The sequence below is a fragment of the Pristis pectinata genome, chromosome 5, assembly GCF_009764475.1.
Source record: "Pristis pectinata isolate sPriPec2 chromosome 5, sPriPec2.1.pri, whole genome shotgun sequence".
NCBI classification, from domain to species: domain Eukaryota; kingdom Metazoa; phylum Chordata; class Chondrichthyes; order Rhinopristiformes; family Pristidae; genus Pristis; species Pristis pectinata.
In genome coordinates this window covers 73,608,792-73,630,238 of record NC_067409.1, presented here as the reverse complement: position 1 = coordinate 73,630,238, position 21,447 = coordinate 73,608,792, and the positions used below count along the sequence as shown (strand labels likewise).

Here is a 21,447-nt window from a genome sequence, read left to right as displayed (position 1 = left end):
CAAATGAATCCAATATTTGGTGCATTTTGAACAGTCGTTATATTAATACATTACATAGCCAGATTTCTTGTTTAATGGTGTTTTTCAGAAAACAATTGATGTAGGTTTCTGAATTTGAAAAAAAACATTAAACAGAAGAAGGAAAGAATTAATTCAATGAAACAGCAAAATGGGTGTGATTATATCTCAGTCAGCCCACCATATTGTTTTATTTTGTTTAATGTTCATTCAACTCATGCATAACTCATACATTTTTGTGTTTGTAGACCCAACTCATTTGTGATTATCACGGCAAACCGCATCTTGCACTGTAATGCAGATACACCAGAGGAAATGCATCACTGGATAACCCTACTGCAGAGGGTCAAGGGAGACACGAGAGTAGAGGGTCAGGAGTTCATTGTCAGAGGTAAGAAAATGGCCAGACAATTAATGATCAGTCACCAGTCTGACGTGCAAGCAACTTGTTCTTGTCAATCAATTCTGTAACCCAATTAAACCTGATTTTCTTTTCGCTGTGCTTAGTTCTGCCTGTTGAAGGGGTTCAGTGCCCATCACCTATGCTTACTGGGAATGTTTAACATCTGCATTATGCAGTTTTCATATTGTGCAGTCAATAAGGGCCTTGCCAGGAGATTGGGAATCAGGATGGAGAATAGGGAAGGAGAGACAATTTTCACAGAAGATTGGGACAACGAGCAGCACCAGAATATGAAATAGTGCAGTATTACATTGGCGTGGATCAAGATGACCTGGGAGAACTTTACAGAACATGGTAAATAAGGTTTTTGAGCTACAGGTACCAGTAGCCATATTGGATCATGAGGTAGCAATGGTAACAGAGCCTTTATCAGGACAGGAGTGGGTACTAACTGTTCCCAGGACGCTGGGAAGAGACCATGCCTTGGAAGGTTCAAGGCAGAATCTTTTTGGCTAGAGTTGAGGGCAATAGCAGTGCCATTATTCAACTGGATGTAGTCTGTAGTCCATTGATCAGTGGGAAGAGCATAGATGACCACATTTGCAAGTCAACAGCAGATAAGTGTAAGGACCTCAGGGAAGGAATGTTAGGGGATTTCAATAATCGTCACAGTTATAGTACCCAGCAAAGACCAGGAGAGAAATCTCAAAAGTTCTGAAGTGTGTTTGGCAAAAACCACCTCGATTAGTATGAGCCTGCCTCAATGAGGTATTGCTGGATCTTGCTCTGGGTAACAAGGTTATGCAAGCAGACCAAGTACCAGAAGGGAAAGGTTTAAGAAAGAGCAGTCATGATATTGGAAGGTTGAGATTAGCTGTGGAAAAGGACAAAGGGAAAACAGACAAAGGTGCAATTGAACAGTGCCATGCCTTTAAAGTGGAGATGGATCAGGTGTGGTCTTGGTGCAGTGTCACTGAGAGAAAGGTAGGACAATGAAAGTCAGAGGCTCCTGGAAGGCACAAGAAAGAAAGAGAAAAGTGGAGGAAAAAAGGTGTTGTGGCCGCTATCATGCCAAGAATCAGGCTGAATATAGAAAAGGGGGGAAAGGGCACACAGAGAATATGATCATACACAAAAAGGCATGCAAATAATAAAAACAATGAAAAAGTAAGTATGGAGCAGATTGGGGACAAAAGCTGAGACCTTCACGTGAAGGCAGAGGACTTTGCTAAGGTACTAAATGAGCATTTTCCATCTGACTTTACCAAGGTAGATGCTGCCTGCATGGTCCCAGTAAAAGAGGAACTAGCTGATAACTCCTCAGACCCTGCCTGACCTGCTGAGTGCTTCCAGCATGTTCTGTTTTTTTTTCAGATTTCCAGCATCTGCAGTTTGTTTATCTAGGGGAAATTTCATAACTCTACGGGGAAATATTTACCAGAAAGATGTGAGAATCATCTTGTGTCTCGATCGTTTTTTAGACATTAGGACTGGCCAAATTGAGTGTTACGATCTCTTCAGGATATTGTTGGTCAGAGTCATAACATTGTACATCACAGAAACAGGCCCTTCCGCCCACCACGTCCACGCCGACCTTTTTTCCCTGTCTATACTAATCCCATTACCCGCATTAGGTTTGTATCCTACTATGCCTCGCCTATTCAAGTGCCTGCCTAAATGTCTCTTAAACACAGTAATTGTATCTGGTTCCACCATCTCCCCTGCCAGTGAGTTCCAGATATCAATCACTCTGTGTAAAGTTAAAAAAAACTTAACCCTCAATTCCCCTTTTAAAACTCCTCCCTCTCACCTCAATCTTATGCCCTATTGTTTTTGCTACCCCTACCATAGGGAAAAGATTCTGACCATCTATCCTGTCTCTGTTCCTGATATACCTTTATCAGGTCAACCCACAGTCTCCTTCGCTCCAGGGAAAACAAGTCCAGTTAATGAAATCTCTCCCCATAACTAAAGCCTTTTAATCCAGGCCACATCCTGATGAATCTCCTCTGCACCTTCTCCAGTGCACTCATATCTTTCATATACTGTAGCGACCAGAACTGCACACAATACTCTGTGCTTTGTAAAGTTACAACATCATGTCCCAACTTTCATATTCTATGCATGGCCTATGAAGGCAAGCATGCCATAGGCCATCTTCACCACCCAATTGACCTATGTCGTCACTTTGAGGGATCTGTGGACTTGAACCCCAAGGTCCTTCTGCTCATCAACATTCCCTAGTGCCCTACCATTTACTCAATATACCCTACCCTTATTTGACTTCCCGACATGCTTCACCTTGTTCTTGTTGAAATTAATTTCCATCTGCCAACACTCTGCCCAATTTTCCATCTGAACTATAGTTGTAGTAGCTTTGGACAACCTTCCTCGGTATCCACAACACCATCAACGTTCTAATCATACCTCCTATATTCATAACCAAGTCTTTTATGTATAACACAAACAAAAGGGTCCCAGCACTGGTCACACACTTCCAATCAGAAAAGCATCCTTCCACCACTGTCCAGCCCTGATGAAGGGTCCTGACCTGAAACATCAACTGTTTATTTCCCTCCATAGATGCTGCCTGACCTGCTGAGTTCCTCCAGATTCCAGCATCTGCAGAATCTCTTGTGTCTCTGTGTGTGCTGCCACCACTATCCTTTGCCTCCCACTGGCAAGCCAATTTTGGATCCAATTAACCAGTTCACCTTGGATCCCATGTTCCTTCTGGACCAGCTGAAGAGGCATTTGTCAAAGGCCTTACTAAAGTCCATGTAGACAACGTCTGCTGCCTGTCTTCACTAATCTTCTTAGTTCCTCCTCAGTGAGACAGGGCTTTCCAAATGTACATAAATGATTTTTGCAACATGACCTGTGAAATTGTGTAACTGTTCCATCAGAACATTTGAATTGGAGGAAGAAAAATACCCATCACAAGCACAAGACATCCCATCTCATTACATATTTCCCTTTGTTACTTTGTAGAAAGTAACAAAGGGAAATATGCATTTTTTCAATAATATCTGTACCACTGACATAAGGCTTACCGGCCTGTGGTTACCTGGCTTATCCCTGCTGCCTTTCTTAAATAAAGGAACAACATTAGCTATCTTCCAGTCTTCTGGCACTTCAATCGTGGCTAATGAAGATGCAAAAATCTCATTCAAGGCCCCAGCTTTCTCCTCTCTTGCTTCCTGAACCTGGGATGGACCTCATCAGACCCTGGGGATTTATCAACATGGTTATGTACCAATTGGGTCATAACTGCAGGCTCAGTTAGTCACATGGGAGTAGGGGTTTGCCTGACCATGAAGAAGTAGAAGGGAAATACTCATGGTCTGTCAGACCCTAGAGTTTCCTCCCCTCCTTTATGTTTCTGAGACTTGGCTACCAACACCAGGTATCTCAAGTCACTGGAAAGAGACCACCACGCAGTATCTACAAAATCCTCCCAATTCACTGGAAGGAGAAGCAAGCCAATGTCAGTGCCCTCTCCCAGGCCAATATCCCCGGTACTGAGGCCCCAGTTGCACTCAATCAGCTGCTTTGAGCTGGTCATGTTGTTCACATGCCTGACTCTAGACTGCTGAGAGACACACTCTATTTCAGATTCTGTCATGGGAAGAAATGACCAGGTGAACAGAGAAAAAGATTCAGGGATGTGCCCTCAAAGCCTCCTTGAAGAAGGGCAACATCCCCCCCGACTCCTGGGAATCTCTGGCCCATAGAACTCAATGTGGAAAAGGAGTATTCGGAATTGTATTGAGAATCTCAAGCCCATGCATCAGGAGCACACAGAGGCCCTGTGAAAGTGTCAGAACGAGGACACCACCTCACAAACTGCCCACCTACCCCATCAGGCAGTGCCTGCTACATCTGTGGAAGAGTCTGCACTTCCCACATTAGCCTCATTAGCTACCTCAGAACCCACAACACTGAGTGGAAGAAAGTCATTCTTGATCTCAAGGGACTTCCTCAGAAGAAGAGAGCAGCAACATTTTTTTAAAAAAAAGCACCTTAAACCTTGCACCATTTTCAGCTGGAAAGTACAGCATCTGCACTATAAAAGAACTGCTCCTCACATTAACCGTACTTGTGGTATTTAATTCAAGCACCGCAAATCATATAATGTACTTTTCATCTGTTGCACTGAACCAAAATATAATACTAAAGGAGGAAGTTAATTTGCAAGAAATTAATGAACAAAGATTCTTGTTGGGTGGTTTGTAACAAGTTCACAATATTAGAGTACTATTTGGTGATAGACTTTCAGTGTTTGAAGCTGATTATGGTTCCTGGAACTTACCACTGTTGATGGTTTGCAGATTGTTAATGATGGTAGTTAATTGACCACAGGGTGGATGAGCTGTAGAATCTGGAGCTAGTGAATGGGATTGTGGAGTGACAAAAATGAGACTTGTATGTGATTAGCATACATCATGCTTGATGGCCAGCATGGACTGGTCAGGCCGAAGGGCCTGTTTCTGTGCTATATGATTCCATGACCAATCATCACCGCCTTTATACAAGCTTCTTTTCTCCCTGTCTATGAGCTGTACTTTGTGATAGTGAAAGTGTAACATTGTCTTTCTGCGCTTCGAAAGGGTGGCTATATAAAGAAGTAAAGAATGGTGGGAAGGGCAACTCACTGAAGCTGAAGAAGCGTTGGTTTGTACTGACCTACAACTCACTGGACTACTACAAGAGCTGTGAGAGGAACATGACCAAGCTGGGAACCCTGGTTCTGAACAGTCTCTGCTCGGTTGTGCAGCCTGAGGAAAAATTCTTTAAAGAAACTGGTAGGTGACTGCTGTCCAAGTCCTTTTCTAATGTAACTATAAAGTGTAGTTTTATTTCTGTGGCATTTCAGGTGATACAGCTGAATCTATGTTGATGTACTGAACTTTGCTGCACCTTAAACTGTAGGTATATTAACAAAATTAACAAGATCATAAGGTAGCTACAACAAATTTATTGCATCCTGAAAGTGATCACTGCAGGCACTGCGGTAATTCAAGTGCATCGCAATGGGGGTGTGTTTTAATCCCGTTCTCATGTCAGGAGACTGGTGAGATTGGGTGCAACATCAGCTTTACACTCTGCCCAATGTTAATCTCCATTCATTTCAAAGCAGAATAAAAATTAGTGGGATGTAAAACTGGCATTGCACTCAATCTGTCAACTGAGTCCAAGTTCTTTTTTACTTTTTTAATCCAGTGTATCCAAATAAGTTTTGCCAAGTCTGGCCCACACCATGCACCAGGATACCAGATCAGACCCACAACATCAAGTGTTTGATAGCTGGCTGCACAGAAAGTCATGACCTACAGTATATCATGTAAATTTTCTGACTTCAGGTTCAAGCCTGTTTAGTTGTCCACATGTAAAATGTAGGCCAATCCCAATGTGAATTGTTTCCATGTACAGGCTACCCCCACATTACAGGGGGAGGTGGGGGGTGTTGCATTTGGAGAAAACAGTCTGTATCATGATTTTCTGTAATGCAAAGTTACATCATCTGCACATACGTCAAGAAATGCAAGCTGAAAAAATTTTTTTGTGTTTATTTATTTACTTTTTTCACATCAGTTCTGTAAGAGTGAATTTTATTCCTTATCTCAAATTTTTGGGACAGTGATTTGTGAATTGTAAAAAGGCGAATTTCCATAACCTGAAGGTCGTAACATTGGGGTCACCTGTAATTTGAATAAAATTTCAAACAGTTATATCTATGTTTCTTTGTTGTATTTTCCCTATTAAGTTTTTAATAACACATTTGGTTTGTGGATTGCAAGGTTACTGGAACACCACAATATATGGCCGTAAACATTGCTACCGTCTTTACTCAAAGCTGTTGAATGAGGCAACCAGGTGGGCAAATGCCATTCAGAATGTCATTGACACTAAACCACCTATCGACACACCCACACAGCAACTTATTCAGGATATCAAGGTAAGAAAATGTCTAAAGCATCAATGAATGGAACTGTATCTGAGTGAAACAACTTGTTCCTTATTGTTATAGCGGTGTGAGATATATTGTACAATATACACAGCTGTATCTCTACAAAGGTTTTTACCTGTCTAAACTTGAGTTATGGGATTGACTGTCATTGTTGTGTGTGATTAAGACAATTCAGCATAATCCCTTAATTATTTGCATTGGTCATATCTGCTAACAGGAGAACTGGTGAGGTGTTTTCAAATCAGTAAATGGTGTTTCACAATACTTTCCACGGATAATCCAGCCCCTTGGACTCTAGCCCACCCTGGTTATTTCCAAAGCCTGCACCAAACCCAAGGTGCAGGGATGAAAGTGACACCTTCCTGCTGATCTTCAGTAACTACAGGTAGTGGTCCCTGAGCTGATTTCATGGGTGAACTTGGGTTCTCCTTCCACGGCAGAAGGATGTGGTGTGGACAGCACTAACACCAATGTGGTTGCTGAACAGGCCAACCAAGCTAATTTGGATTTCTAGGCAATTTCCACAAGTACACCATTCCCAGAAGGTTCACTGAATAGTAATCAGTAGGAAGAGCCTCATCATTGCCCGGGTTAGTTTTACTGCCACAGCCCAGATCAGCCAAGCAGTAGATTGAGCTGTGGAATTTTGCAGCTTGTGGTAAAGCAACATGAATTGGAACAAAAGTGGCTATGCAGTCCCTCCAGCCTGTTCAGCAATCCAGTTAGCTGAAGGACCTCAGGTCACCATCCCAATAGAGGTCTTGCCCTTTGTTTTAAGTGTCAGCTGATGTTTGTGCAGGCAGAGTTCCAGACTCCCATGTCTTTGTCTGAAATTTATCCAATCATCCTTACTGCCCAGCCCACGTATTGTCTGGCACTTGCCCCTCCAGTCAACGTGATTTCTTTCTCTCTGTCATACAAACACTTATATCACCTTGGAAACCCCAAGTGGATCACTCTTTATAAAAAAAAATCTTTGAATACAAATTTGGCCTGTACATCTATATTTAAACATTTTTAACACAGGTATTATACAGGTAGAACTGCACCATTTATACACCCACGCCATTACCATATAATCTGATGTACGAGTTGTTTCTCACATTTGGGAACTTCAGTTTTTGAAAGACATTTTTCGGTTTTAACACTTGACTTTTCCCCTATAAACTTATAGGTTAATAATGGAAAAAAAATCAAATCAAGTTTTGAACCCCAAATTATTCCGTAACTGTTTCATGGCTTCAAGTTTAGTGAAATGGTGCCTGGAACATGCTGCCAGGGATAGTGGTGGAAGCAATACGATAGTGGTGTTTAAGAAGCTATTAGACATACAGGGAATGGAGGGATGTGGATCATGTACAGACAGAAGAGATTTAATTTAATTTGACATCGTGTTTGGTGCAGATATCATGTGCTGAAGGGCCTGTTCCTGTGCTGTACAATTCTGTGTACTATGAACAAATGCAAAAATATTCAGTCCTATCAAGTCTAGGTTTACTAGACAAAGGTACTAATCAGTTTTAATGTTTACTGCACTCCATCCTTTAAACCCCTGCCAAACATATGCAACAAGTCATCTATAGAATGGCTTTCACGGTATATATACCATGAATTATGTTGGCCTGAATTTAACGAGATGTTTAGGATGGTTTCTAAACAGAGCTTTATACTCCCTCTTCATCCCTCATCATGACCAGATTTGGAGTGTAAGCATTTCTCGTCCTGTTTCAAATAAAAAAATTTGCAAGACCTGGTGGAGCACTTCCAGTGATCCTGCATTCTGTGCGTGAAGTCTTACTTGGCAAGAGCAAAGGGATACAAACAGTGGTATTGCATTTCTGAGCCTTGTTCCTCTCCTGCAAGGCTCCAAAGTGTTCAGAGCCTCTTATGGTTGACCGTAGCATCAGATACCTGATATGCTTTTGGGTAACTGGAGAAAGGAATTTGATTCTAACTGTATTCTGTATTTTAGGAAAACTGCCTGAATATTGAAGTTGTGGAACAAATCTACAAAAGGAACCCAATCCTACGTTACACACACCATCCTTTGCATTCCCCACTTCTTCCACTACCTTATGGAGACATCAATTTAAGTTGTAAGTTTTTTAAAAAATCATGTTCTAATGCCCACAGTATTTCTAGTGTCTGCATTTATTTTGTAATTTCAGTGTAATGAAACATCCTAACATACAAATAAAATTTGACACAAACCATGTAAAATGGTGTTCAAAAAAGGAACAAACTGCAGCTGCTAGAAATTGGACAATCAAAATGCTGAAAGTACACAGCCTGTCAGGTGGTATCTGTGGAGAGAAGAGAGATAGAGGCAGGAGAGACATTTCTGGTTGATGACCTTTCTTCAGACTAGGAATAGTTAGAAATTGTTTTAAGCAAAGAATGGGGAGAGGTGGAGAGAACAAAGGGAATCTCTGTGATAGGGTGGAGACCAAGGGAGACTGAATGACATGAGTGTGGTGGTGCTGGCTGAGAGAGGGTGGGGAAGGCTGGCTGGTTGTAACTGATTTGTCTGGAAGAGATGAATAAAGCCAGTAGGGAGAAGGACAAAAAACCTGCCGGTACAATGTGATGCTATGAGGAATCGTGAACATTTGGGACGTGACCAAAAGCCTGGCAAAACAAGTGGAATTAAGGGAATATCTTATAAGAAGGGAGAGAGGTAGGAAGGCTTTAGGGAAGGAATTCCAAAGTGTATAACATTGGCATGGTCACCAGTGATAAAGCAATATAACTCTGATGTACAAGAAGCTGGAACTGGAAGATTGCAGAGACATGGGTGTGTTTTAAGTCTGGACAAGGTTGCAGATAGATGAGGGGGAGTCCATGGAAGGAATTGAAAACAAGGGTGAAACCGCTTAATTTGTGGCATCGCCAGACCCTGAGCTAATGTACGTCACTGAGTCTTGGGGTTAAGAATGAAAAAGACTTGATATTCTCTGGGATGTGGGCAGCAGAGGTTTGAATGGAAGGTCAGCCAGCAGAACACTAGTAGTCAAACTTAAAGGTAGCAAACACATAGGTGGAGGTTTCAGCAGAAGGGTCAGCGGAAGCTTATGTTGATTAATATTGTTCAATAATAAAAAAAAGACCAGAACCTCAGCCTGGCTCGTATTATGAGTGATTGCCTCTCAAACCCTATTATTAAAACACTCCACACCAAATGCAGTTGCTGTTTGCTCCGTGCCTCTCAGGAGAATGTCTGAATTTAGGAGTAATGGATGTGAGTGTGGTGGAGACTTGTAATGGTATGGAGGTGGAGATAGGATATTTTAGAGAAGGGAATGAATCATTATTGGAAGCTCATCCCAGGACTGACAAAGTGCCATGGCTGCAAATGGTCTGGTTCAGTCTTTGTCAGGGATCAGGGTGTAACTGATGTCTAGAGAAGTTGCAGCAGGCTTCAGAAATAACCACCTGTCTTTATTTGGAGGAAACTTCTGTTCATCAAGAATGGGGTAACAGCAGACAAGAGGGCTGCTGGTGCAGTTGGGCTGAATGTCATCCTCGTACCTATAGAACATGATGTGTCTCTGGACGTCACTGAGCATTTAGTTAAGGAATAGACGACATTCGAGGATAGATCTTTGAGAGGCATCAGAAGGAATGGTCAGGAGAACAAAGAGAACCATTGCAGGTGACACTTTGGCTAAAGCACACAGGTAGGGGCAGTCCCAACAAGCTGGTTGACAGTGGGTAGTCTGGCCATTATGTCATGGGGTGTTTACAAATGGCCGCAAGGTATAGGACGCCATTTGTAACCATGGTAAAGGTGACTTTGATAAAGGGGCGGAAACTTGGTTGAAGAAATAGCTATGAACTTGGGAAACAACAGCACGTGCAAGGAATTTGAAGGGAAAAATGGCAAGGCAAAGATAGGGTGGACAGCGGAATCGGGCATGGGAAGGCTGGCTGGTTGCAACTTTGTCTGGTGGAGATGAATAAAGCCAGTAGGGAGAAGGTTAAAAAATTGCTGGTACAATGTGATGCTGTGAGGAACCGTGAACATTTGGGATGTGGCCAAAAGCCTGGCAAAACAAGTGGAAATAAGGGAATATCTTATAAGAAGGGAGAGAGGTACGAAAGCTTAGGGAAGGAATTCCAATGTGTATAACTTCCTCCACAGTCACACGAGGACAGCTGAATCCACTGTACTCTATGGTTTCTGTTATATAAAATGTTTCAAATATGTACAAAATTGTGGAATAGTTGCTTTGGGTTTTAGCTCTTTCCAATGCAGATGTTGGCCAATATTTACTTCATAAAAGAAAGACCTCAGTAAAGATGGTGTGGTTAATGTTCTGACTGATTAGCTCTCGAACCCTCCTGTTAACACCACCCCTCCCCTCCCAAATGGTCCATCTCTGCAACAATATATCTGAATTGAGAAATAATGGACTTTAATTTGCATTTCATTACCTCAGCCAAATTACATAGAGGGTTCCCAATAAAATTATACTCTCCAAATGTATCTTACCACTTTTATTGTTCAGTGGGTGTTGGAAATCTGAATAGTATGGTTTCCAGTTGTACATTTTGGTTAATCAAAGTTTTTTGTAAGGAACCAGCAATTTAATTTACATGAACTAAATTAAGTTAGTTACAGGGGTTGATTTTCCGATCTGTAACTGTGGTGTGAAGCTTCACCTTCCAATTGTGCAGGTTGAAGAAATGCAGGCACACCATCTCTGATTCCCTGTGCAGTCATTTCAACCCAACCTAAGTTGAGATGGTTCCCTAATGAGTGCGCTCTGCGCCCATGCTCTAATATCCATCTACATTGTCCAGTGCACAGACACCACCTAAGTGTTGCCTCAGACCATGAGACTGGTACAGGAGCAAAGTACCTCTCTATGCAATTATATTTGTAACCTCTGCTGGTTTCTACAAAAAAAAACTAACCCTTAATTTCTGTTGAATGTTTTGATTTCTAGTGCTGAAAGAAAAGGGTTACACAACCCTACAGGAAGAAGCCATCAAACTCTTCAATTCTTTGCAGCAGATGGAGTCGGTTTCTGATCCTATTCCCATCATACAAGGCATTCTGCAGACTGGGCAGGATCTGCGGCCTCTGCGGGAAGAGCTCTACTGTCAGCTCATCAAACAAACAACCAAAGTGCCTCAGCCGGGCAGCTTGAGCAACTTGCGCTGTTGGCAGTTACTCACCTGCATGAGTTGTACATTTCTGCCCTGCCGTGCCATTCTCCGATACCTCAAATTTCACCTCAAAAGGTACAATCCTTGTACACTTGAACAGACCTCTTGGCGATAAAGAACACCTGATCTCTCAGTCTACTTTGTCATGGCCCTTGCACCTTATTTATCTACCTGTATTGTTCTTTCTCTGTAAATGTAACACTATATTCTTCTTTCTGTTAATGCTTTTCCTTTTGTACTACCTCAATGTACTTATGTATGGGATGATCTGTCTGGATGGTACGCAAACAAAGCTTTTCACTGTAGCTCGGTACATGTGACAATAATAAATCAACTACCAACTACCAATTACCAATCCATATCAAATTAATGGAAATATTTGCCAATCAGTTGTATCAATTTAATGTACATCCCAATACCAGCTGTGTAACTGGTGAGCTGAGTTAATCTTATTAGCATGAAATTTGTTTAAATTCTTATTTTGGTTTTTAACTGGAAATGCTCAGAATCAGATTTGGATATTTTAATGAATCCAAAACGTGGATCTCTTTATAGTTCACCTCCATATTGCGATCTGCACAACATGATCCAACTATTGCAATCTGCTTCTGTGTCTAGGATACGAGACCAGTTTCCAGGGGAGTTGGAGAAATATGCGATATTTATACATGAATCACTGAAGAAAACAAAAACGAGGGAGTATGTGCCATCTCGAGAAGAAATAACAGCCTTAATCAGCAGACAAGAAATGACAACAACAGTTTATTGCCACGGAGGAGGTTCCTGTAAAATCACAATTAATTCCCATACAACTGCTGGGGAGGTAAGGATTCACAACAGAAGAAAACCGGTCAGCATCACTTTGCTTTTGGATCCCCAGTATTCTTAAACAGATTGGAACATCAATGAACCTTAGCACAAATTAGTGCAATGGGAACATGTGTATCCAAATCTTTGTGCTGGAAGCATTATTTGTAGGGTGCATAAATCAAAAATGAATACCCTCTTTGAAAATCTCTTGTCTATACATCTCCAGCATTAGAAAGTAGTAGACCTGTCCCTTACCTATATCTCATGATAATTTGAAGGTAGTGGGCTCTTTGTCACTTGTATCTATCTCTTAGTAATAGAAAGGGAAGGGTCTGTTCCTTGTGTATGTCTCATATCCACCTTTTGGTAGCAAGGGAGGGGGTTGGGATGAGGGGTGTTTCTTTGTGTCCATGCTTCCTGGTGGTAAATAGTAAGAAAGTTTGTTCTCTCTTTGTAATCTCAAGGCCATAAATCCTGGCAATAAGGAGTAAGACTTTCTCTTTAAAGCAAAAGTGTAAAATACAAAATAACACTTTTAAGGGGGAAAAAATTGCAAATTATTTTGTGTTTTTTTTCAGGTTGTTGAGAAGTTAATCCGTGGACTGGCCATGGAGTACAGTAGAAATATGTTTGCTCTCTTTGAACACAAGGGTACTACTGATAAGGCAATTGAAAGCAGAGCAGTTGTAGCTGATATTTTGGCAAAATTTGAAAAGTAAGTAGCACTCTCTCAGGTAATCCTGTTGCATCTCTTGACTAATGAGGAAGGCATCTGTTATTTTAATCGGGTAAAATAAATTCAACATGGTTGGTTGGAGTAATCACGGAGCAGTGAAAGATCGCAGGAAGTCGGGAGAGATCAGGGTAGGGGAGGACTGGAGATTGCCAGTAGTGAAGAGATTTGGAGTAAGGGGTTGGGCTGATTACTGAGAGGTTCATGAGGCCTGAGGGAAACAGTTCTACTCCTCTTGGCCCACAGATATTGCTGTAGAGGCACTTACCTGATAGATTTGACCCGTCCTGCCTCCTCTTGGCTGCCTGGTATCCTGAGGCTTGGGAAGCATGGCCAGTGAGTTAACCATAGCAATCCCGTTAAAGTGAAGGCTGTGGCTACTTTAAAAGCTTTCAGTTGGGAATACATTGTTCAAACCTCATCCCATTAAAGCCAAGTACATGAATATCAGGTGGATTGCATTCTTGCTTTGGACTATTTTTTAACTATCCAACACCCCCAATTCTGGGATTAAAATAACTGTCCTTGCACAAATGTCACAATGCAGTAATGTAGTTTATGTGCATGCTTTGACTGCAATAATGGAAGAAGATCAAATTTAGTACATTTATCATTAATCACGATGTCAGTCAGCAATGGAGCAGCAATAGTGAGGTCTGCTGGTGCTGCTGTTTCAGGGAGTCTCCTCTTTGTGGAACTCCTGAGGTAAGTCACTGCAGGGGGTTTGGAAAGGTGGGAACATGTTGGTGGCTCACTCAGCCAGGGATTCTAATCCCAAACTGGGAGGACACTCAATTTTCAGTGGAGGCGTGTAGCCATACTGGAGCAGTGTAGAGGTACCCACCTGTACTAAAATAGTTGCTAGGTCTAAACCAGGCTGGCAGTCTTGGATGTCGGAAGACTTGAAAGCTTTAAGAAAAAAATCATTTCCAGAATGCTCAGCAGCTAATCTGATAACTTTCCCAGACTTATCCAGCACCCTAACAAGTACGACAAACAATCTGCTGGAGGAACTCTGCAGGTTCAGCCGCTTGACTGGCTGAGTTCCTCCAGCAGATTGTTTGTTGCTCCACATTCCAGCATCTGCAGTCTTTTATGTCTTCATCCTAACAAGTGGACAGCATAATCAGTGCAAATACAACCCGAGTGGTTTGTGCATCTGGCTAATCTACAGAAAAGAAGTGCCTGCCCACTGACCCGCTGGACTGTTAAATAATTACGCTTATTTTCTTCCTCTAGAGCTGCTGCCACTTCAGGAGATTCGTGGAAATTCTACTTCAAACTCTACTGTTTCCTTGACACAGAAAACGTACCAAAAGACAGTGTGGAATTTGCCTTCATGTTTGAACAGGTAATGACCAAAGGAAACCTTAACCTGGTAAACTAACGGAAGAGCAAAGAGTTGCTTCTCCAAGTGAAACATTGGATCTTGGTGATTGTAGTGATAACTTGCAGCAGACTGAAAAGCTTGAGCATGTAGATATTAAGAAAGAGGATGTGCTGGAGCTTTTGAAAAGCATCAAGTTGGATAAGTCGCCGGGACCAGATGAGATGTATCCCAGGCTACTGTGGGAGGCGAGGGAGGAGATTGCTGAGCCTCTGGCGATGATCTTTGCATCATCAATGGGGACGAGAGAGGTTCCAGAGGATTGGAGAGTTGCAGATGTTGTTCCTTTGTTCAAGAAAGGGAGTAGAGATAGCCCAGGAAATTATAGACCAGTGAGTCTTACCTCAGTGGTTGGTAAGCTGATGGAGAAGATCCTGAGAGGCAGGATTTATAAACATTTAGAGAGGTATAATATGATTAGAAATAGTCAGCATGGCTTTGTCAAGGGCAGGTCCTGCCTTATGAGCCTGATTGAATTTTTTGAGGATGTGACTAAACACATTGATGAAGGGAGAGCAGTAGATGTAGTGTATATGGATTTCAGTAAGGCATTTGATAAGGTACCCCATGCAAGGCTTATTAAGAAAGTAAGGAGGCATGGGATCCAAGGGGACATTGCTTTGTGGATCCAGAACTGGCTTGCCCACAGAAGTCAAAGAGTGGTTGTTGATGGGTCATATTCTGCATGGAGGTCAGTGACCAGTGGTGTGCCTCAGGGATCTGTTCTGGGACCCTTACTCTTTGTGATTTTTATAAATGACCTAGCTGAGGAAGTGGAGGGATGGGTTAGTAAGTTTGCTGATGACACAAAGGTTGGAGGTGTTCTGGATAGTGTGGAGGGCTGTTAGAGGTTACAGCGGGACATAGGATGCAAAACTGGGCTGAGAAGTGGCAGATGGAGTTCAACCCAGATAAGTGTGAAGTAGTTCATTTTGGTAGGTCAAATATGATGGCAGAATATAGTATTATGATGGCAGTGTGCAGGATCAGAGGGATCTTGGGGTTCGAGTCCATAGGACACTCAAAGCAGCTGCGCATGTTCACTCTGTGGTTAAGAAGGCATACGGTGTATTGTCCTTCATCAATCGTGGAATTGAATTTAGGAGCCGAGAGGTAATGTTGCAGCTATATAGGACCCTGGTCAGACCCCACTTGGAGTACTGTGCTCAGTTCTGGTCACCTCACTACAAGAAGGATGTGGAAGCCATAGAAAGGGTGCAGAAGAGATTTACAAGGATGTTGCCTGGATTGGGGAGCATGCCTTTTGAAAACAGGTTGAGGGAAGTCGGCCTTTTCTCTTTGGAGCGACGGAGGATGAGAGGTGACCTGATAGAGGTGTATAACGTGATAAGAGGCATTGATTGTGTGGGTAGTCAGAGGCTTTTTCCCAGGGCTGAAATGGTTGCCACAAGAGGACACAGGTTTAAGGTGCTGGGGAGTAGGTACAGAGGAGGTGTCAGGGATAAGTTTTTTACTCAGAGAGTGGTGAGTGCGTGGAATGGGCTGCCGGCAACGGTGGTGGAGGCGGATACGGTAGGGTCTTTTAAGAGACTTTTGGATTGGTACATGGAGCTTTGAAAAATAGAGGGCTATGGGTAAGCCTAGTAATTTCTAAGGTAGGGACATGTTCGGCACAACTTTGTGGGCTGAAGGGCCTGTATTGTGCTGTAGGTTTTCTATGTTTCTATTGTTCCAATAATAATAATGATTGCTATGTTATAAACAGATGTGATTGTATAGCAGGTGACCATTGTAAATGCCTTTTAAATGTTTTGAATGCACGTAAGAGTATCAGATACAAAGGCAAGAATTTTAACCCCTCCCTCCTAACAAGAACAGAAAGTTCCCCTCAAGAGGACCAGAGGAGTAGATGTGCCCCTCTGAATCACTGCTATTTATTGGGGATTAGAAGGATTCTCATCCATGGAAGATAATTACTTAATTAGTTGTTGCTTCAGTTCACTTTTTAAAAATGTGCATACTGATGAGTGAGCATAGCTATCCGCGGAAATAAACACAGCTGTAGCTTTGTATTAAGACCAGTGACTTGATGAAATTAGGTTAATGATTTTGCTTTTTGATTTATATAATCATCCGCCTTATTCCCACTGAAGCTTAGACCATCCATGAGTAATACTAGGAGACAGGTGGCAGCACAGTGGCGTAACTAGAGCCACTGCATCAGAGCTTCAGTGACCCAGCTTCAATTTTGATCCCCAGGGCTGACTGTGTGGAGTTTGCACGAACTCCCTGTGACCATGTGGGTTTTCCCCAGGTGTACCAGTTTCCTCCCACACCCCAAAGAAGTGTGGGTTGATAGGGTAATGCGCCATTGCAAGTTGCCTGTAGTGTGTAGGTGAGTGGTAGAATCTGGGGGGAGTTGATGAGAAAGTGGGGAGAGTAAAATGGGATTAGTGTAAACGAATGCTTGATGGTTGGTGTGGACTCAGTGGGGCAAAGAGCCTGTTTCTGTGCTTTGTGAATCTGTTAAGAGACTTCTCCAATGTGAAGAACTGTGGAACATCCAATGCATTAATAACAATAATTTCAGGAATGAATACATCAGATTATAAATTTATCAATAACAATTTCTTTTGTTTATTTTGATTACTAGGCTCACGAAGCAGTCATTCACGGTCACTACCCTGCCCCTGAAGAAACCTTGCAGTATTTAGCGGCCTTGAGACTTCAGTTCCTGCAGGGAGATCACTCCTTGCATGTCACACTGCCAGAAATGGAAGAGGTATTCCCGATGGAGAGACTAAAGGCACGGATCACACAATCAACCAGAACCTTTACTCCTTCTGCAGACCGGAATGATAAGAAACGATCCAGCTTCCTGGAAGGAACTTTGAGGCGGAGCTTCCGAGGTGGATCCATCAGTCGAATGAAGTCAGAGGATGAACAGATGATGGACATGTGGGTTAAAGAGGAGATTTCATCAGCCAGGACCAATATTATCGATAAGTGGAAAAAGATGCAAGGAATGACCCAAGAGCAGGCCATGGTCAAGTACATGGCTTTAGTCAAAGAATGGCCAGGATATGGCTCAACTCTGTTTGATGTGGAGGTGAATACAAACAATTTCGTATGTTGAAATATAACGTGGTTCAAGTGGTTTATTATTGTCACACGTACTGAGATACAGTGGAAAAACTTTGTTTTGCATGCCATCCATACAGATAATTTCAAAACTTAAGTCCATCGAGGTAGTACAAAGGGAAACACAATAACAGAATGCACAATATAGTGTTACAGTTACAGAGAAGGTGCAGTGCAGGTAGACAATAAGCTGCAAGAACCATGACAAAGTAGATTAAGAGATCAAGAATTCATCTTTATCGTACAAGAGGTCCATTCAAGAGTCTTATAACAGCGGGATAGAAGTTGTCCTTGAGCCTGATGGTGCGTGTTTTCAAGCTGTTGTCTTCTGTTATCTTCTGCCCAATAGAAGTGGGGAGAAGAGAGAATGACCAAGGTGGGAGGGGTCTTTGATTATATTGGCTGCTTTTCCAAGGCAGCGAGAAGTGTAGATAGAGTCAATGGAGGGGAAGCTGGTTTCCATGATGGACTGAGCTGTGTCCACAACTCTCAATGGAGTAGTTGCCATATCAAGCTGTGATGCATCTGGATAGGATGGTTTCTGTGGTGCACCTATAAAAAAATTGGTAAGGGTAAACACAGACATGCTGAATTTCCTTAGTCGTCTGAGGAAATAGAGGTACTGGTATGCTTACTTGGCTATGGCAAATCAAATTGCAGTTAAAGATGAAATTTATCGAACAAATGCAAGTCAACATTTCTTTAAAAGGAGTCTTTCAGCTTGCTAAAGTTTGTTTATGTGATAGTAATCTATTGGCAGTAAGTTCCCCAGAGCCCAATGTTACCTCTTAGTACAAAGCAGGAAACAAGTTTGGCAAGCAATTATCTTGTGGCAAATTAGTGTATTTATAAATGTGTTTCAAATTATTTTGCTTAGATATTTTTCCAATCTTTCTTTTACATCTAAGAAAAATATCCCTTTCCATTCGAGGAATTTATGAGGAACAAATGTTTTGTTTTACAGTGCAAAGAAGGTGGTTTTCCCCAAGAACTCTGGCTGGGTGTTTGTGCTGAATCTGTCTCTGTGTACAAGCGAAGAGAGGCCAGACCACTGGAGACGTTCCCATATGAAAGTATCCGGTCATTTGGAGCTCCACAGCCAACCACATATAAAATTGTGGTGGATGAGAGAGAATTACTATTCGACACAACTGAGGTAAAAAAAAAAGTGCTGGGATGTGAGTGAATCAAATTGTCATTGTACAGGTTGAGACTTGAGGGAAAACTGATAACTTTGTCTCCATTGAGAGAGTTACTAAGGTTTAGAACACATGATCAGAGATGATGATGGAACTTGATTCCATGGGAGCTTTCTGAATTCAGTTGGCTGTGTAATTGATGAGAATTAATTTGGAGGATAATGGTAAAAGGATTGAAGAGTGGATTAAATTGGACAGTTCTTTCAAAGAGCTGACACAGACACAATGGGCTCCATTCATTAGTGGTATATAGAAAGAATTCGTTTGTATCCAGTCACCGTGCCTGGTCTAATTGAAGTACATTCTGAACTTGAGTATTATAAACAGTGAACTTGAAAATTTAAGTAGCTAAAACACTGAATCAAATCTATAATGTTTTGATCTAGATCCTTTAGACAACTTTTGTTAAAATGAAGTGTACATTGGTTAAAGAAAAACGCGATTTCTAGTTTTGTTTTGACATTAAAAGGTAAGTTAGGCTTCCAGTGGCAGCAGCAGTTGTAATACTGGGTATCCTGCAGAGAGAAGTTTTCCTCCTGACACTCCAAAACCTTTCCTTCATCTACAAGGCACAAGTCTGAACCATGATAGAATATCGTCCACTGACCTGGATGTTCCTATTGCACTCCAGAAGCTTGATCCCTTCAGGCACAAGGCAACCTGCTTGACTGGTACCCCATCCATCAACTTAAACATTGATTCCCTCCACCACTTGTGCAGGGTGTCTGCAGCATGTACCACCTACAAAATGCCCTGCAGTTACCTACCCAGGCTATTCCCATACCCATTACCTTCTACCACCAAGCAATAGCATTGAAATACCACCACCAGCAGGTTCCACTCCAAGTCGTGCACTTTCCTCCCTTGGAAATATATTGCTGGTCCTTCCTAATCACTGGATATAAATCCTGGAACTCCCTCACCAACAGCACCTTCACTGGGAGGTCTGCAGCAGTTCAAGAAGGCAACTCACCAACACCCTTTCAAGGGCAGTTAGGGGTGAGTAAGAAATACTGGCTTTGCCCACATCCCAAAAAAAGGATTTAAAAAAATTAGGAATCAAGGACTAGTTCTCTTCTATCATTACTTGCATCTACAGGGAGTTTTATTGTTGGGTTCAGGGACCTTAAGTATTTCCTTAACATCCAACACTATTTGATATTATAATTATTGTACCTTCAGTGTATGTAAACAGACTTTAGACTCCAGCCTGTGGCATGTAAAGTGGCACATTAATATTACAGTCACGGGTATAAAAATGGGGATGGTCTAGACGGTCTATAGAGAGTTCAGTTTTACTTCTCAGGGCCCTACCTCTTATTGTGCAAGTCCTGTCCTGGTTTGCCTTAGCAAAATGCAATATCTCGCATTTATCGGAATTAAACTCCATCTGTCATTGCTTGGCCCACTGACCCAGTTGATCAAGATACTGCTGTAATATTAGATAACCTTCTTCACTGCCATTAACTAAATGTAACTTTGAAATAATAGGTTGTAAAGTACTTTATATACTGTTTCCGTGCCTTATAACTCTGTCTCTAAGTCCATGTCTTCAGAAGGTTTATAACTGTGTTGTATTTTATCATGCAGGTGGTGGACCTTGCCAAGCTCATGAAAGCTTATATCAGCATGATTGTAAAAAAGCGCTACAGTTCCTCGTGTTCAGCAAGCAGCTAGCACTGTCCGTGCAGCCACACATGAGATCAATTCTACCAATGATGTTCCTTCTATGAATTGTCTTCCCATCCTGTGTCTGTGGCCTTCATTTGCAGACTTTTTCATTCAAAGGTGCTCAATACAAGCCATAGTGGTGATGTAGGATAAAGAAAAGCTCTATAAGGTCAGCAAGCTTGTTCTCCTGAGAAATGCTGGGATTTTCAACAAGAATCTTTCTGTTCCAAAAAGAATATCATATTTTTGTCATCGCTCCTCAGGACTCCTGATTTAATCAGCGCATATACCTTATTGCCTTAACACACACTGCCTTTAAGCAGAGAACGTGCCTTACAGTTTAAAAATTTACCTTGCTCTGAACAATGACTTGCATACAAAGGCTGCTTTAAACAATGAGTGCTGGAATGAGGAAATTTGGGTTGGAGGGAATGACAGCTTTAAATATTAACCTGCTGAAGTGATGAAGCTACAATGTTTCTCTACACCTTTGCCTTTGGAAGAAAGGCAATCTGGTTCTCACTCTGAGCTGAGGAATAGAGTTGGCACCTGGAGCAACTTCTAGCTAAAAGTGTTAGCTACTTTTCTGCACTAAAACAATACATTGTCCTGAGAGTAATGGTGGTGACTAAATGGGGTGCTGCAGGCAGCCACACCCAAAGCCTACAGTCACACTCACCATTAGTGAACCACATTTTCACAGCATTTCTTTTGTGAAGGGAACTTGAATGTGCAATGTTGTATACAGTGTGTGTGTGTGTATGTACATTTTGTTAGCAACAAAATTAGTTAGCAGTTTGATCTGAACTTTTACTTTTAATCAAGCATTCGTTCCTGAACTAAATCCAAAAGTACATAACTTTTTAAATTTGATATATACGAATCTCTGGACTACAGTCATACTGCAGTACGTTACGCCTGTAGTAGTTTGCTAAGCCTTCAGTTCTGACCAGATTTTCCCAGATGTTGTAGCTAACATAA

At 41.9% G+C, this 21,447-nt stretch overlaps 1 protein-coding gene across 1 annotated transcript in view; it reads left to right on the top strand.

The window, feature by feature from the left end:
- Nucleotides 1-21,447, top strand: part of myo10 (myosin X) — a 208,432-nt gene extending 186,985 nt beyond the window's left edge. The window contains exons 31-41 of the mRNA XM_052015834.1: nucleotides 267-409; nucleotides 5,032-5,226; nucleotides 6,223-6,380; nucleotides 8,365-8,488; nucleotides 11,342-11,639; nucleotides 12,183-12,387; nucleotides 12,953-13,089; nucleotides 14,347-14,458; nucleotides 17,109-17,564; nucleotides 18,561-18,752; nucleotides 20,386-21,447. Of these exons, the coding sequence (XP_051871794.1) occupies nucleotides 267-409; nucleotides 5,032-5,226; nucleotides 6,223-6,380; nucleotides 8,365-8,488; nucleotides 11,342-11,639; nucleotides 12,183-12,387; nucleotides 12,953-13,089; nucleotides 14,347-14,458; nucleotides 17,109-17,564; nucleotides 18,561-18,752; nucleotides 20,386-20,472 (2,107 nt within the window). The 3' untranslated portion in view covers nucleotides 20,473-21,447. The remainder of the gene's footprint in view (nucleotides 1-266; nucleotides 410-5,031; nucleotides 5,227-6,222; nucleotides 6,381-8,364; nucleotides 8,489-11,341; nucleotides 11,640-12,182; nucleotides 12,388-12,952; nucleotides 13,090-14,346; nucleotides 14,459-17,108; nucleotides 17,565-18,560; nucleotides 18,753-20,385) is intronic.